Source organism: Triturus cristatus, chromosome 3_2 (genome assembly GCF_964204655.1).
Source record: "Triturus cristatus chromosome 3_2, aTriCri1.1, whole genome shotgun sequence".
Taxonomy (NCBI): Eukaryota; Metazoa; Chordata; class Amphibia; order Caudata; family Salamandridae; genus Triturus; species Triturus cristatus.
Genome location: NC_140584.1, coordinates 853,891,091 through 853,910,043, shown reverse-complemented (window position 1 = coordinate 853,910,043; position 18,953 = coordinate 853,891,091). Strand labels below are relative to the sequence as shown.

The following is an 18,953-nucleotide window of genomic DNA, read 5'->3' as shown; positions in this document are numbered from 1 at the left end:
TTGGGCCTCTGTGGATCTGTAAACAATAAAACTAAAAATATCACTTACTGATCCAGTATACCTCCTCTGTGGTCAGTTTCTTCTACTGTATGCCTAGCTTCAAGTTCTCTCTGCCTTCTGCATCCTGGAGATTTTCTCTGTTGGCTGTCAGATCCAGGGATTATCAGCTTCCTTACCTGCTCATTGGTTCCTTTATACTTACACTGTGGTCAGCGTTAAATGTATATCTAATCCCAGTTCTAAGTTTCTTCTACATTTTTTTAACAGTTAGGGTGCCTTTCCTTCCTTTTGGATTGTCATCATTTTCCCTGTACATCCTGTCTTCCTCTATAGCTCCTCGATTACGATTTTTTCTTTATCGCTTGGTTGGTTGGTTGATTTTCTTTGTATGGATTATACACAATGTTGCCCAGGTTTACTAATTTTTCATGCAGCACAGCAAACAAATGTGCTGCACTGTGTTGCACAAAGGGGAAAAAGACAGTGTGTAGCCACATCTACTAAGATTGCCCTACTGCTGCTATCAAGCACTTCGCTGGTGCTCTGCCAAAGTTGTATTGTGCGACACACAACCTCATGCTATGCCGCAGAGGCCTGTGTACTCTGTCCAGCATAGGATTTTTACTGAAAGCATACCCTTCTAATACAAATACCTTCGCTTAGACAAAATCAGAAGAATCCTGTGCATTGTATGTTTGCTGTGCACCGCAGCACACTTACAATGCGTTTTTGTTGTTGTTTTATTTTTTGAGAATTGATTCCATTTCCCCCGGTCCATGTCTGCTTTAAGTGGCAATCTTAGTAGATCAAGGTTTGCGTCCAAACCTGTGGTTGTTTGCACTGATCCTTCCAAATTTTCACGCAATGCAACAGAGCAAGCCAACTTTTTGCACCGCGTGAAAGGGCAGGAATGTGCTGTATCGAGTGCCAACGCAGGCAATATTGCACCATGGTGCAAGGGTGTCTGCGCTGTAGGCAGGATTGAATTTGTGACAATCCTCAGAAGCATTTTCCTTTTTCTAAGTGTGCTGCGGAATGCACAAATAACGAAGAGAAATAAACATATGTTCGAGGCATATGAGCTGCAGATTGTACACTTTTGCATAGATCGCCATCTGGTGTTGGGCCTGGATGTTTGCAGTTTGTTTTTCTTCTTGGACAGTCTTTGGAAGTCACGAGTTCGGTGACTCCTCCTTCGGTCCGTACTGCGCATGGGCTTCGGCTCCATCCTCAGATTGTTTTTTTCCGCCATCGGGCTCAGATGTGATACTTCGTGCTCCGGCTTCAAACCTTTCCAGTTCGACCTTCGACGGAAAATCCTCGTCCATCGAGATTCTTAAGAGAAATCATCTTCTTCATCTCTCTCGGCGGCACTTTTCGATTCCAGACATCGGCACCGGCCTACGGGCCTCCCTCGACTCCGGTCTCGGCCGATGGAAAAGACTCCCTTCAAAAAGTGCCCAAAATGTGGGTCTAAATTTCCCCACACCGACCTCCATCAGGTGTGTAATCTCTGCCTCTCACCAGAACACGAGGCTCGAGACTGCCCCGCCTGCAAGTCTTTTCGATCGAAAAAGACCATCCGGGATCGAAGAGCTCGACGCACCATGGCGCACTCATCGACTTCGGCTCCACCCGACATCTTCGGAGACGACACCGGAGCTTCGGGGCAGCAGCACACAGAGCAGGAGGAAGAACTCGTCAGCGCTTCCGAGGCCGACGACTCTGACCTGGAGGAGATAACACCGGCGCAGAGGGTCGTGAGTACTTTACCCCCTCCAACTCCCCTACCCACACCGAAAGAGACTCAGGTTACACCTTCGCCTCCGGGCCTAGGGAAAACCAAACATACAGCTTCTATCACCCCACCTTCGGGCCCGGTGTCGAAGCATCATAAGTCTCCCGGCGGCTCGGGCTCGAGCCAGCCTACTCCTGGTGCCGAAAAACACCGTTCGGCACCGAAGAAAACCACGCCCAGTTCGGCTCCGAAGTCATCGGGCTCGAAACCTGCACTCTCGGTGCCGATTAAGCATAAGTCCCTCGGCACCGACGCTCCGGCGCCGAAGACCGCCTCGGCACCGAAGAAATCGGAGACCCCGAAAAAGCATGGCATGGAGAAACCATCGAAGCCCTCGGCTCCGAAAACATCGGCACCGACAGATGATTCGGTGCCACAAGAACTGTTTACGCCTGATCCTTATCAAAAAACTTTAACAAAGGATCCAAAGACTGGTCATTTAACTTTGTCTTCCAAAAAAAAGACATTTACACAAACCAGATCCTCCTCCACCGCCAAAACGGAAGGACTCTGCCACATCCCCCTTCAGAGTACCCTCTCCACCACCTCCACCACCTCCTCCACTTTCTCCACCTCCTCCACCTCCCATATCTCCACCACCTTTGCCTCACCGCTCTCCGACCCCATCTCCAGACCCTGATTATGGAGATCCAGATTATGACCCGGCAGACGCCCCAATAGACCCCACACCTCCAGGGACACCAGACCCATGGGAGGATTACCACAACCCCGATGTACCAGATGTGCCTCAGGATGACATTTATCCATCCAGGCCGTCTCCTCCAGAGGACTCCCTGGGGTTCCACCACTTAATACAGCGGGCGGCACACTACCATGGGGTAGAATTACATAGCGAGCCAGTTGAGGACGATTTCCTGCTGGACACTTTTGATATACAAGATAAGGCCTCAGCAATATTTCCCATGCTAAAAGGGGTAACCAAACATGCTGCAGAGGTGTTCAAGGACCCAGTCAGAGCTAGGGTACTAAACCCCAGGATAGAGAAAAAATATAAAGCAGCCCCCACAGATCCTGCATATATTAAAGGACCTGCTCCCTTGGACTCTTTGGTGGTATCCACAGCTAGGAAGCGGTCTAACTCTCAATCCTCAGGGGAGGCTCCCTCACCAGATAAGGAGTCAAAGCTCTTAGATGCGTCTGGTAAACGCACTGCCTCGCAGGCCGCAAATATGTGGTGCATTGCCAACACACAAGCTCTGCTTGCACGTTATGATAGAGCACATTACGATGAACTGGAGGCTATCATGCAACACCTCCCAGACAAACATAAACACAGGGCTCAGGAGCTAATACAGGAGGGAAAGCTCATCACCAATACCTCAATTAAATGTGCCCTCGACGCAGCAGACACAGCTTCAAGAGCGATAAACACCAGTGTTTTGCTTCGTCGTCATGCCTGGCTCAGAATCTCAGGGTTTAAGCCAGAAGTCCAGGCATCTATATTAAATCACCCCTCTGACCAACAACACCTATTTGGTCCAAAGGTGGACGAAGCATTGGAGAAAATGAAAAAGTACACGGATACGGCAAAGTCTATGGGGGCATTACAATCCCATACCCCTAGACGTTCATCTCGTCGTTCCTCCTTTCGGGGCACAGGCAGAGGTTACTCTGCCAATAACGCCTCTACTTCCTACAAGTCCCCTCCTCAGAATACCTTCTCAAAGGGCTATCAGAGAGGTGGTTATAGGGGAAACAATAATAAAGGCAGGGGCAAAACCAACAACACCCGTTCTGCCACACCACCCGCCCAATGACTTTCCCCCGCTTCCCCCAGACCATTCCACTCCAGTCGGGGGCAGGCTACAACATTTTCTTCAGACCTGGGAGACCATAACATCAGACAAATGGGTGATACAAATTGTTCAGTCAGGCTACTGTCTCGAACTAACATCTACCCCACCCAATATTCCACCCAGGCACCGTACAATGTCACAAGAACACACCATACTGCTCAAACAGGAGGTAATCTCCCTCCTCCAAAAACAGGCTATAGAGCAGGTCCCCGTCAATCAGCAAAATCTAGGGGTCTACTCTCTGTATTTTCTAATCCCAAAGAGAGACGAGACCCTACGGCCCATTCTAGACCTCCGGCCTCTAATTGCATACATACATTCGGACCATTTCCATATGGTCACCCTCCAACAAGTTCTCCCTCTCCTGTGTCAGGGAGACTTTCTCACTACACTGGACTTGAAAGACGCATACTTTCATATTCCAATACACCCTTCTCACAGGAAGTACCTCAGGTTTGTGGTGGACGGTCAGCATTACCAATTCAAGGTTCTCCCCTTCGGGGTCACAACCGCACCACGGGTGTTTACCAAATGCCTAGCAGTAGTAGCAGCTCACCTCAGAAGGCAACACATTCACGTCTTCCCTTACTTGGGCGACTGGCTCATAAAAGCCGCGTCCTACGGCCAATGTGTGCAACATACAAACAGCACCATCCAGCTGCTCCACCGGCTAGGCTTCACGGTGAACCATCAAAAGTCCCACCTCATACCATCTCACACAAAGCAATATCTCGGGGCCACTATAGACACCTCCAAGGCTATAGCCTATCCCAATTCAGCCAGAATCGCAAGCCTACAAGCCTTGCGCCAAACGTTCACTATTCAACACTCTCTCCCAGCACAAGTGTTTATGAAGCTAATAGGGATGATGGCATCTTGCATCTTCATAGTGCCCCATGCAAGACTCCACATGCGTCCACTCCAAGAGTGCCTAGCACGGCAGTGGAACCAGGCCCAGGGACAGCTGACGGATCTGGTGTTGGTGGACGGCCGCACCCATCACTCTCTGCAGTGGTGGAACACCACAAACCTTTCCAAAGGGCGGCCGTTCCTGGACCCGGTTCCTCAGGTGATTCTAACGACGGACGCATCGCTCTCCGGCTGGGGAGCGCACCTTCTACACCTCACAGTGCAAGGTCTATGGACGCCACAGCAAAAAGTACTCCACATCAACCATCTGGAGTTATTGGCGATCTTTCTAGCCCTGAAATCCTTTCAGAAACAAATTTCAGCCAAAGCAGTCCTCATTCGCACAGACAATATGACTGCGATGTATTATATTCAAAAACAGGGGGGGACACACTCGCCCCAGCTCTCCCGCTTAGCACAGAGCATATGGAGATGGGCAATTCCACAAAAAATCTTTCTCCTGGCACAGCACGTCCCAGGCATACAAAACACCATGGCAGATCTGCTCAGCAGACAAACGCAGCAAATGCACGAATGGGAACTGCATCCACAAATTCTTCGCCCATTCTTCCACAAGTGGGGGCATCCTCACATAGACCTCTTCGCCACCCATGAAAACAAAAAATGCCCAAGCTTCGCCGCCAGATACCCACACCCATTGTCCAAAGGCAATGCGATATGGATGAACTGGTCAGGCAAATTTGCATATGCCTTTCCACCTCTCCCGCTAATTCCGTTAGTGGTAAGGAAGCTACAGCAGCACTCCCTCACACTCATTCTGGTAGCTCCAACATGGGCCAGGCAGCCGTGGTACACCACACTGCTACAGCTATCGGTAGTACCACATCAAAAACTGCACCTGTCCCCATACCTCCTAACACAGACCCATGGAGAAATCAGGCACCCGGACCCAGCTCAGCTCAACCTTGCGATCTGGCTCCTGAAATCTTAGAATTTGGATACCTTAACCTTCCCCCTGATTGCATGAACATTATCAAGGAAGCCAGACGTCCTACCACTCGAGCATGCTATGCCGCAAATTGGAAGAGATTTGTTGTTTACTGCCGTAACAATACAATCAACCCTTTAGATGCATCCATACAGCACATCATATGCTATCTGCTCCATCTTCAAAGGTGTAACCTGGCATATTCATCCATACGTCTACACCTCGCAGCAATTGCTGCTTACCTACAAAACAGACAGCATTTATCACTGTTCAGAGTGCCCGCTATTAAAGCCTTTATGGAAGGCCTAAAACGAGTAATTCCACCCAGGGCACCACCTTCCCCTGTATGGAATCTAAACGTAGTTCTTACACGGCTAATGGGTCCGCCTTTCGAACCAATGCATAAATGTGAGCTACAGTTCCTCACCTGGAAAACAGCTTTCCTCATTGCTATCACTTCCCTTAGAAGGGTTAGTGAAATACAAGCGTTCACTATACAAGAACCCTTTTTGCAGATACATCACAGCAAGGTGATACTTCGTACAAACCCAAAATTTCTGCCCACGGTCATTTCCCCCTTCCATCTTAATTAGCGCTCCCGGTTTTCCGTCTTTACGGATTTTTACATATAAATACAGACGGAAAACAAGTGTTCGAGGCATATGAGCTGCAGATCACACACTGAGGATAAGATCGCCATCTGGTGTTGGGCTCGGATGATTGCAGGTTGTTGTTGTCTTCGGAGAAGTCTTTGGTCACGAGGTTGGTGACTCCTCCCCTGGACAACAGTGCGCATGGGCATCCACTCCATCGGCAGATTGTTTTTTTCCGCCATTGGGTTCGGATGAACTTTTTTCCGCTCCAGCAGAAAACTTCCAGCAATCAATTTAACTCTTTAATCTTCATTTCATCGACGTCGACATCAACTCGGACCGGTTCCGGAAGCGGCTGATGGACAGGACACCCTTCAAAAAATGCCCCCAGTGTGGAGCGAAGTTCCCCCACAGTGACCACCACGAGGTTTGCAACCTCTGCCTGTCGCCGGAACACAACGAGTCCACCTGTCCAGCTTGTTCCGCTTTCCGTTCGAAGAAGACCCTCCGGGACCGAAGAGCTCGACGCCATATTATGGCCAAACCAGCTCCAGAACCGGAGGACATCTTTGCTCAAGATGTTCCCGAAGACGACACCGAAGATCTCGAGATCGTGTCCGAAGCCGACGATTCCGATGACCTCATCACTCCAGGGCAGCGTGTGAGTACCACCCCCCCTGCCCCTGCCCCATCCAAAAAAGCATTGGTCAAGACTCCGCCAGTTGGGCCCAGTCGCGACCGGAAATCCTCTTCAGAAGCCCCGCCCTCGGGCCCGGCTCCGAAGACAACTAAGCCTGTGGGTGGCTCGGGCTCGAGCAAACCTCACCTAATTGTGCCTTTAACACCCTCGGCACCCAAACACCCATTGTCGGCACCGAAACAGGCTCCAAGACCGAAATCTCCTTCGGCACAGAAACGTTCCTCGGCACCGAAGTCTCCACCGGCACCGAAACGTTCTTCAACATCGATGCCTGAAAGTCCGTCGGCACCGAAACCTCAGTCGGCACCGAAACCTCAGTCGGCACCGAAACCTCAGTCGGCACCGAAACATCAGTCGGCACCGAAAAATCAGTCGACACCGAAAAATCAGTCGACACCGAAAAATCAGTCGACACCGAAAAATCAGTCGACACCGAAAAATCAGTCGACACCGAAAAAATCATCGGAGCCGAAAACTGCGTCCCCGCCGAAACAAGCTCATAAAGACCCGAAGCGGACGTCACAGACACCACCTTCGGAGCCAGATGATCTTTTTCGACCAGATCCTACTCAGAAGCGGATCTATATCAATCCTAAAACGGGACATGTGACTGCCATCCCATATAAAAAGCGGAAGCTGGACACTACACCTCCCCCAGCTCCCATACGGAAAAAGGACTGTGCTACTTCACCACTTCGTCCTTCCTCTCCTGTTTTACCTCCTAACCCGTCCCCCCCTCCTCCTCCTGATTCTCCTTTACCTTTACCTTTACCTTTACCATCTCCCTATCATTCACCTCCTCCACAGGATGATAATGATGACTTAGGGGGAGGGGCGGACCCTGATTTATTTGATGATCCTGTTGACCCAAACGACCCTTTTACGTTCCCAGACCCAGCACCCATGGATGACTGGTCTTATCCTATACCTGACATGCCTGACCCCACTACCTACCCTTCCAAGCCCTCCCCTCCTGATGACCACCTAGGGTACGGCCAACTTATAAATAGGGCAGCAACATTCCACGGCGTTACTATGCACACAGACGCCATTGAAGAGGACTTCCTCCTTGATACCTTTGAGCAGTCACAAAAGACTGTTCACATACTGCCCATGATCAAAGGGGTCATAAAGCATGCTACTGAAGTCTTTAAAGACCCTGTTCGAGCTAGGGTTCTCAACCCACGCATCGAAAAGAAGTACCGACCAGCCCCGCAAGACCCTGCATACATTAAGGCCCAGCTCCCTTTAGACTCCCTAGTCGTATCAAATGCCAGGAAGCGCGCTAACTCACAGACAACTGGAGAAACGCCTCCCCCAGACAAGGAGTCTAAGCTTTTAGAAGCCTCGGGCAAACGGGTCGCCGCGCAGGCGGCTAACCATTGGCGTATTGCGAATACCCAGGCCCTGTTAGCCAGGTATGATAGAGCGCATTATGACCAACTTGAGGACCTTATGCAACATCTGCCTGAACCTTTTAAGTCCCAGGCCTCTGACCTCATCCAAGAAGGCAAATTAATATCTAATGCCTCCATTAAATGCGCCTTAGATGCAGCAGACACTGCTTCTAGAGCGGTCAATACTGGCGTCTTACTCAGACGACATGCCTGGCTCCGTATTTCCGGTTTTAAACCGGAGGTTCAAACCGCAATTTTAGCTCAACCTTTCAACCAAGAGCAGCTATTTGGCCCTGCAGTGGATACTGCATTAGAAAAAATGAAAAAGGATAATGAAACTGCCAAGTCTATGGGAGCACTGCAGTCTCATCAAAACCGGGGTTCCTTTCGTCGCTCCTTTTATAGAGGAGGCTCCAAAAACACATCAACTGAGACCACGTCCACCTTTAAAAATTCTGGACAAACATCCCCTAACAGAGGTTACTTCCGGGGAGGTTATAGGGGAAACAATAACAAAGGTCGAGGACGGGGCAACAACAACAACACCCGCACCTCACCAGCCACCAAACAGTGACTTGCCACCACTCCCCCCAGACCATTCCACTCCGGTCGGGGGGCGACTCCAACAATTCCTGCCTGTCTGGACTTCCATCACCACAGACAGGTGGGTAAGACAAATTATCCAGTCTGGCTACTGCCTCGAACTCATACAATCCCCCCCAAACATACCGCCCAAACAACGTCCAATGTCCTCGCATCATCTCTCTCTCCTCAAACAAGAAGTTCAATCCCTGTTACAAAAACATGCGATAGAACCAGTCCCCCTTCAACATCAGGGAAAAGGGGTATATTCTCTATACTTCCTCATTCCCAAAAAGGACAAAACACTAAGGCCCATACTGGATCTCAGACTACTAAACCAGTATATACATTCGGATCATTTTCACATGACCACTCTCCAACAAGTCCTCCCACTTTTACAACAGGGAGACTTCCTCGCCACATTGGACCTCAAGGACGCATACTTTCACATCCCTATGCATCCCGCTCACAGAAAATATCTACGATTTGTGGTAGATGGGCAACACTATCAATTTACAGTTCTCCCATTCGGAGTAACAACAGCACCCAGAGTGTTCACCAAGTGCCTAGCAGTCGTGGCAGCGCATCTCAGAAGACAACAGATCCATGTCTTCCCCTATCTGGACGATTGGCTCATAAAAGCCAATACATACCAAAAATGCGTTCTCCACACTCATCGCACGATTCAAACTCTCCACGATTTGGGATTCACTATCAACTACCCCAAATCCCACCTACAACCTTCCCACTTACATCAGTATCTAGGAGCAACCATAGATACATCCAAAGCCATTGCCTATCCCAGCACAGCCAGGATAGCCAGTATACAAAATCTCATCTCTCAATTTCAAACTCATCCATCTCTTCCAGCAAGAGTGTTCATGCAGCTCCTAGGCATGATGGCGTCGTGCATCTCCATAGTCCCACACGCACGACTTCAAATGCGTCCCTTACAAGAGTGCTTAGCACAACAGTGGAACCAAGCTCACGGACAACTTACCGATCTGGTGTTGGTGGACACTCGCTCACTTCGATCACTGAAATGGTGGAACACCATCAACCTGTCCAAAGGGAGACCGTTCTTAGAGCCTCTTCCACAAGTTGTGCTAACTACAGACGCATCTCTCACGGGGTGGGGAGCCCACCTCCTTCACCATACCACTCAGGGCAGATGGACCAGTCAACAAAAACTGCTCCACATCAACCACCTGGAACTCTTAGCAGTGTTCCTAGCACTAAAATCCTTTCAAATTCACCTAAAGAACAAAACTGTCCTCATACGCACAGACAACATGACGACAATGTATTATATACAGAAACAGGGAGGGACACACTCTCTCCAACTGTCCCAACTGGCACAGCAAATCTGGAGATGGGCAATTCCCCAAAACATCTACCTGTTAGCAGAACATCTCCCAGGGATCCACAACCAAGTGGCCGACCTCCTAAGTCGCCACACACAACAGATCCACGAATGGGAACTACACCCCAAGGTTCTACTCCCCTTCTTCCAAAAGTGGGGACAACCAGACATAGACCTGTTCGCCACTCCCGAAAACACAAAATGCCCAACCTTCGCCGCCAGGTTTCCACACCCACAGTCGAAGGGCAATGCCCTATGGATGAACTGGTCAGGCAGATTTGCGTACGCCTTTCCGCCTCTCCCACTAGTTCCATTTGTGGTACGCAAACTGAAACAACAGTCACTAACACTAATACTAGTGGCTCCCACTTGGGCACGTCAACCGTGGTTCACCACACTTCTGGAACTATCTTTAGTTCCACATCAAAAGCTACGCCTCTCCCCGGATCTGTTAACCCAGAACCATGGAGAAATCAGACACCCAGATCCTCAAACACTGAACCTAGCGATCTGGCTCCTGAGGTCTTAGAGTTCGGTTACCTCAATCTCCCTCCAGACTGTATGAATATCATAAAAGAAGCCAGACGCCCTACTACTAGAGCGTGTTATGCCGCTAAATGGAAACGATTTGCCATCTACTGCGCTAATAATAACATACATCCATTGGATGCTTCCATCCAAAACATCATTTGCTATCTACTACACTTGCAAAGATGCAATCTAGCGTATTCCTCTATACGATTACACCTAGCAGCCTTGGCAGCCTACTTGCAAAATAGGCAACACCTGTCCCTTTTTAAGGTACCAGCCATCAAAGCGTTTATGGAAGGTCTCAAAAGGATTCTTCCCCCAAGATTGCCACCTGCCCCAGTGTGGAATCTCAATGTGGTTCTAACAAGACTCATGGGCCCCCCATTTGAACCTATGCACAAATGTGAATTGCAATTCCTAACATGGAAGGTAGCCTTCCTTATCGCAATCACTTCCCTGCGCAGAGTAAGTGAAATACAAGCCCTTACACTTGAAGAACCTTTCTTACAACTACACCGTAACAAAGTGGTTCTTAGGACAAACCCTAAATTTCTTCCAAAAGTGATTTCCCCTTTCCACCTTAACCAATCAGTAGAACTACCGGTCTTTTTCCCAAATCCAGACTCGGTAGCTGAAAGGGCCCTACATACCTTAGATGTTAAAAGAGCATTGCTTTATTACATCGACAGAACAAAACCTTTTCGAAAGACAAAACAACTCTTTGTTGCTTTCGCGCCACCACACAAAGGCAACCCAATCTCCAAATCAGGGATAGCCAGGTGGATAGTTAAATGCATCCAAATATGCTACCTCAAGGCTAAACGTACACTCACAGTTCCCCCTAGGGCGCACTCCACGCGTAAAATAGGGGCTTCTATGGCCTTCTTAGGCAATATTCCCTTAGAAGACATTTGCAAGGCAGCCACATGGTCTACCACGCATACCTTCACTAAACACTATTGTGTTGACGTGCAGGCCAAACAACAGGCCTCCGTGGGCCAGGCTGTCCTAAAAACTTTATTTCAAACTGCTGCAACGGATACAGGCGACCACCGCTAAGGGGAGCACTGCTGTATAATCTATCCTCAGTGTGTGATCTGCAGCTCATATGCCTCGAACGGAATATGCTACTTACCAGTATGCATCTGTTCTTGGCATGTAGAGCTGCAGAGTCACACACGCCCGCCCGCCTCCCCGGGACCTGTATCTGTTCCAGCATCCGTCTTACTTAGACATTACACATGGACATCCTTTCTTTCTTTTCTATATACTCCATCTTTTCCCATCATGGCGAAAAACAATCTGCCGATGGAGTGGATGCCCATGCGCACTGTTGTCCAGGGGAGGAGTCACCAACCTCGTGACCAAAGACTTCTCCGAAGACAACAACAACCTGCAATCATCCGAGCCCAACACCAGATGGCGATCTTATCCTCAGTGTGTGACTCTGCAGCTCTACATGCCAAGAACAGATGCATACTGGTAAGTAGCATATTCCTTTCCTTTATCTGTATTTATATATAAAAACGGGAAAATACTAGTACATTTTGCTGTGCTGCCGTCTGGTGTCTCCCCCTCCTTAGAGGGTTAAGAGGTGTCCGCCCAGGCTGAGACAGCTTCCCTGGCGAACACAGAGCTGCCAGCGGCACCGGAGTACTTCACAGGTCTTTGAAAGACCATTTACTTGTTAATGAGGCTTTGTTGTTATTTCACCCCTTTCAGAGCCCCTGGTAGAGTCAGATTAGGAGCCTCTATTCACACCATTGTTGTGTGAGTTGTGGCTCTTGCACCATGTTGTGAGCACGATTACAGCACTAGGACTCGTTTTGTGAGGTGCACGGATTAGCAATGTAAATAATATGATGCCCGGTACTACACTATAGAAAGTCTGATGTAGGCTTACCCTCTTGACCGTCACTGTACAGTAGTTACATAAATTATTTTGTACAATACCCATGTATGAAAATATATTGGGGAAGGTTTTTGTTCTAAAGTTTACACAACGTTCTGTATGTGGAAAATCACTTGAAAAAAAATGCGTTTTAACAATTAACTATGTACGTCACACACCGTGCTATTTTGTTTTTTAAACACTTTCATAATATCTTAAAATGTTTGTTGCATTCCAACAGGCAGGCTGCATGAAGCGAAATTAAATGTTTCATTAAACAACACAGAGTGCATATGCATTAAATAATTACAAATGATTTTTCCAGTGCGTCATTTCAGCACAATGCGCGCTTTCACCAACCATTCGGATGTCCATTGTAAGAATTCCGCCCAGGGAGAGGAAGGAATGAGGCCAGACTGCGGTATAATAATGACTGGTACCGCATTGCCCGCACAACCTGCTGAGTGGCAGGTGCCGGCTGTGGTGATGTCCATAGGGGACAAAGCTTAGCTAACGCAGCATCTGACATCTATACGTATGGATCTTTGTGGATTATTAACCTGATACAACATGAAAACTGTCACTCTGTTACATCCGGATTTTGCAGTCAGCTGCAGCCACAGTACAACAACAAAGCATTAATATTGTTAAGACACAAATAAACAATTCCCACACTAAAGGCTCGTGCTGCTGTGTCTATGCTCGATAATTCCTGCGTCTGGTAATTGGTTTGGGCAAAGTTTAATGGTGGCCGCATCCTGAAGTACACTGGATCCGGTCGACTCTGGTATGTACACGCGCTTGAACGAAAATGCTTCTAAAGCGTGTCACGCGCGATGTGCACTGTGTGAGTCAACCTGCAGTGCCCGCGTGTATTAAACAAAAACCGAATCATCACACTTAACACAGCTCTGCACGTTTGTATAATTGGAATTCAAGCCAATAGGCTTGAATCTTTTAAACAGGAACAAAGAGTGGGGGTTAAGTTCTACCCAAGCAGGAGTCTAATGACCCAACATGAGCTGTGTCCTGCCTGCCTCCAGGCCTTCAACAGAGATCACTGATTGGGGCTTATTTACAAGCTCCTTGCGCCGCTCGTACTTCATTTTTCCCCATATTAAATATGACGCACCAGCGTGTAGTGTAGTTCCTATATCCCTTATAGGCTCTGCGCCTTGTTTCCCTTTAGAATCGTAGCATTGATTGCACTGTCTACGTGGGTCAAAAGTGGAGCAGATGAACTGTTTTGTTACTTGCACCACATGATAAGAGTTATATTGCATCTTTTTTAAAACGTATTTTTCTACACATTACATCACAACATCCTTGGGGGGGTCTCGCTGCTGTTGCATCAGGAGCCCCTGCAGCAGCATGAACGCAGTTTAAATGGACTCTTCATTCATTTTCCAGGGTGGCATTAATCATTTCGGACATAGGGCACAATGCTGTCCTGTACTAGCCTGTCCCTTGACAGCACGCTGGGGAACGGTGCATCTTCTCACGTCACAGGGCATGGCAAATCTTTAGCAACAGACTTGTAACAGCCAAGACGCACCACATTTTCGATTCAAGTAGTGTTACAAGAAGCTTGCCAGTCTCCCTGGAACATGCTATGGGCAGACAAAGGAGTAATAAACAAGCATCTTCAATGCAATAAGTCTCGCATTTACCCTAGTTTAAGCTATTGGCATTGTAAATGACAATGCCTTTTATTTATGCTTTGGTTTTTAAAACAGATAAATAAAAGGCATTGTCATTTACAATGCCAATAGCTTAAACTAGCGTAAATGCGAGACCTATTGCATTGAAAATGCTTGTTCTCTTCTGCACACACAAAACATCAATCCTCATAGTGATGGCCAGGGACAGCTTTAGCGCTGGTGAGGCACAATTGGGTTTCAGCTGAAAGCAGTGTGAGTTTCTCTCAGTGGGGCAGTATGGTGTTCAGCGGGGGAGAGGATGTGGCACTCTGCCGATGAGAGAAACTGCAAGGCTCTGAGACAAATGGCTTGTGATAGCACTTTTAATCATATTTGGAACATTTTACAAATGGCAAAGTTTTCAGATGAATGTATAGTGTTGACCAATAACAACTGAGCGCATGTGTGCACTGTCAATTTAAATAAATGTGGAAAAATACTAGCTGTAGCGTCGTCTTTTGCTTGTGGCAAAAATAAATGTGGATAAATACAGAAAAAAAGCCCGAAAAATAAATATGGATAAATACAGACGGAAATGGCAAAAAAATAAATACCATAAAACCGGGAGCCCTAATCTTAATCAATCGGTGGAATTACCGGTTTTTTTCTCGCAACCTCAATCTGTTGCGGAAAGGGCTCTACATACACTTGATGTTAAAAGGGCTTTGTTGTACTACATACAAAGAACGCAACCTTTCAGGAAGACCAAACAATTGTTTGTCTCCTTCTCTCCACCGCATAAAGGTAACCCCATCTCTAAATCAGGGATAGCTAGGTGGATTGTTAAGTAAATACAAATTTGCTATCACAAAGCAAAAAGAACATTATCTGTTCCACCTAAAGCCCACTCTACAAGAAAGATAGGGGCTTCTATGGCTTTTCTAGGGAACATACCCTTAGATGACATCTGCAAGGCAGCCACATGGTCAACTCCGCACACCTTCACAAAACATTACTGTGTAGACGTGCATTCCAAGCAACAAGCTAGTGTGGGCCAGGCTGTACTAAAGACACTATTTCAAACCGCTGCAACGGATACCGGTGGCCGCCGCTAGGGCTGGGTACTGCTATATAATCTATGCAAAAGTGTACAATCTGCAGCTCATATGCCTCGAACGGAATATGCTACTTACCAGTATGCATCTGTTCTTGGCATGTAGAGCTGCAGATCTGTACACGCCTCCCCGGCTACCTGTATCCGTTCCAGTCTATCTTATTTAGATACAACACACATGGGTTTCTTACTGTTATCACTACGCTCCATCATTTCCCTGCTGGCGAAAAACAATCTGAGGATGGAGCCGAAGCCCATGCGCAGTACGGACCGAAGGAGGAGTCACCGAACTCGTGACTTCCAAAGACTGTCCAAGAAGAAAAACAAACTGCAAACATCCCGGCCCAACACCAGATGACGATCTATGCAAAAGTGTACAGATCTGCAGCTCTACATGCCAAGAACAGATGCATACTGGTAAGTAGCATATTCCTTCTCCTTGTTATGCCTCCCCTGGGAAGGCGTAACATTTTAATGCACTCCCAGGTTTACCGCTAATGGTTATTCTAGGAATGAGACTAAAATACATGGGTGGATGCATGGGAACACCCACGGTCAACTATGTAATGCCTCCCTTAGGCAGTGTAACGCAAGGCAGTGACTTACAATGCCTTGCGTTACAACACATTTACCAAGCCACACAGGGCCATGCAAGGTGGACTTGTGTGGCTTTTTAAATATTCAAAGTTTTGCGTTGCCTTTGTGCCCGCTTGCCTGACACATGGACAATGCAAACCCATGATTAATATAGGCCCATACCTCTGTTTGGGCTGCTTTGCACCCATGCACAGACTTAGTAAAGTGGGCCGGTCGGCATCCTTCTGATCTTTCAGCTATTCTTCCTGCCTCTCAAGCTCCTCTTCGCCTTCCACTCTGTCGTTTGTTTCCTAGTTGGTGAGAATACAAATAGTTCCCACTTTACTGCTGCACCTAAAGCTTTGAATACTGTTCACAAGGGAACAATCACAGCCCCAGGCTCATTAAAGTTACTCTCCTTCCCCAAAGGTTTTGCAAAGACACCTTCGACAAGAACTACAAAGCCACTATCGGGGTAGACTTCGAGATGGAGCGATTTGAAGTGATGGGTGTCCCATTTAGCCTGCAGCTGTAAGTATCAAATGTAATCAGGGAGGGGGATAGAGATGGGCAGAGCAGAAAAAGAGGTGAGGAACATAAAGGTGGCCGGGGAAGAGGTAAAATAGTGGGAATGAGGCCAGAGAAGTGATTGAAGAGTAAACCACTGACAAAAAAGGCAGGACATTTGAGGTACAGAAGAAGTTTTTGCCTCGGGAGGAGAGAGCCATCAGGGAGGAGAGACCGAAACTGTGGACATAAAGGCCAGATGGAGGAGGTAGTTGGTGATGGAGCAGAAAGGAAATGAGAGGGGAAATGAAGAGTGTGTGAGAAAACAACACAAGATATGTTCTGCTGACCAAAGAATGGCTGCCTGTGTAAAACGTTGTGTAGTAGCACTTGCTGCTTAAACCGGTGTTCTTAAAGTGCTTTGAAGTCACTATACGTGAACAGTGAGCTGCTATTGTCATTATTAATGTTAAGAATGTAGTGGATGGGGCAGAGGATTTGAAGATAGGGTGGCAGTCTCTCCCAGGTTTTTATTGCTAACCCACTGCGTCTTCTCTCTCCTCCCCAGCTGGGACACTGCAGGTCAGGAGAGATTCAAGTGCATCGCATCAACGTACTACAGAGGAGCGCAAGGTATGGACAGGGCAGTCTCCTGATGGAAAGATAGGCTGTATTATGTGAGCATTGTAAGCAGAGCTCTAGCCGTCCATGATCTGTTCTAGGACAAAAAAAGGGGGTCCGAGTTAAAGACCATAACGCGCATGAGCCTGATGAAATAATGCATCTGCCATCCCAGCACCATGGAAATATGATGCTGTTTTAGTTGTAAAAGGTTTCAGTAATAGAGAGAAAGACCTCGCTGGTTCCTACACAGACCTAAAAATCATGGCAGCCTTTCACTCTTAATAGGTCTTCAATAGAGATCTACCTATAATTGTTTGCATCAGTTTGGGAACGCGCTATATAAGACACATAATCTTCGCTTCTGTTTTGCTAATATGTATGTGGAAGGGTTTTGCTCGAAAGGGTCTAGCTCACGGGTACTCATAGTACGGCCCGCGGGCCGCCAGCGGCCCGGCAAGCCTTCCTTGGCGGCCCGCGGACCTTGCAGACATCATATCTGTGGGTTTTTTTTGTATCGCCGGTTGCAGCAGCGCGGAGCTTCTGGGGCCCGGGCGATTCTTTTAAAGACCATTAACTTGTAAACGAGGCTTTGTTGTATTTCAACTCTTCTTAGCGCCCCTGCATCTCCACTCTGATTGAGTGGAGATGCAGGGGCGCTAAGAAGAGTTGAAATACATCAAAGCCTCATTAACAAGTGAATGGTCTTTAAAAGACCTGTTAAGTACTTGAGTGCGGCGGCTGTGTGTGTTCCCGGAAGCTGTCTCAGCGCCGGGGTGAGGCAGTGCTTAATTTGTGCTGCAAGCATCTACACGGGCTATTCTGTTTCCTTGTTGATGAGTAGGTGTTGCCCTTCCTGTAAGGGTCGTGTTACCCTCCTCGCCCTTTGCACTGGATTTTTTCTCTATGTGCGCACTGTGTTGGAATTAAGCTGCTGCACGTTCATTTGTAGCTGCGCCAGCAGAGTATGTTATGGCTTCACTAGTGCTGGCATCTCGGACCTCCATGCCGTTCTTCTCAGACCCCCAGAGTCGCTTTTGAGTGCAGTCGGCACTCCCTGTCAGAGCGAAAGAGGCTCAAGTCAGCTAAGTGTACAGACTGATAGAGTGCCTGGCCGTACGATGTGTCTTTGAGATTTGAGTTTGTGCTTGCTAGAACGCTCTCCAGAAACTTGTGGTCATTGTGCACAATGTCAATTCTGCTCATCACCCCTGAACTAATCTCATGCCTGATGAATGAAGGTCGAAGTGTCAATTTGCATGCACACTTCACATAAGCCTCACTTGTCTTTGATTTACTAGCCTATAATGTTTTTCCATTGTTAATTATCTAGGCCACAATATAGGACGCTTATCACTGGAGCCAAGGATGACGGTGGGTGGGGGCCATTTAAGAAAAAGTTTGAGCACTGGCACTTCTTATTTTATAAATTAAGCACTGGGGTGAGGTGACAAAGGGTGACGGAGGGCAGCAGGGAGTGAGAGCAGCAGGTGAGGTGACAGGGGGAGGAAGACAGAGTGCGCAGAGGGAGGAAGACAGAGGGAGATAGGGGGAAGACAGAGGGAGACAGACAGGGAGACAGAAACAGGGAGACCGAGGGAGTGGGAGGGAGACAGAGGTAAAACAGAGAGGGAGGGAGAACAGAGGGAGGGAGGGAGACAGAGAGTGGGAGACAAACCGAGTGAGTGAGACAGAGAAAGAGGGAGACAGAGAGGGAGACAGAGAGAGGGAGGGAGACAAGGACGGAGACAGAGCGAAAGGGAGACAAACAGTGATTGAGCGCGAGAGAGAGGGAGGGAGACGGAGAGAGAGGGAAAGAGAGAGAGCGAGAGAGAGGGAGACAGAGGGAGGGAGACAGAGAGGGAGGGAGACAGAGAGGAACACAGAGAGGGAGGGTGTCAGAGAGGGAGGAAGACAGGGAGGGAGGGAGAGAGGGAGGGAGGGAGGGAGGGAGAGAGAGAGGGA

At 48.2% G+C, this 18,953-nt stretch overlaps 1 protein-coding gene across 3 annotated transcripts in view; it reads left to right on the top strand.

Moving 5' to 3' along the window:
* The window catches only part of RAB34 (RAB34, member RAS oncogene family), a 189,507-nt gene that overhangs the window by 66,399 nt on the left and 104,155 nt on the right, over positions 1–18,953 (top strand). For all 3 annotated transcript variants that reach the window (XM_085649135.1, XM_085649133.1, XM_085649134.1), the window contains exons 5-6: positions 16,290–16,391; positions 16,936–17,000. In XM_085649135.1, the coding sequence (XP_085505261.1) occupies positions 16,290–16,391; positions 16,936–17,000 (167 nt within the window). The remainder of the gene's footprint in view (positions 1–16,289; positions 16,392–16,935; positions 17,001–18,953) is intronic.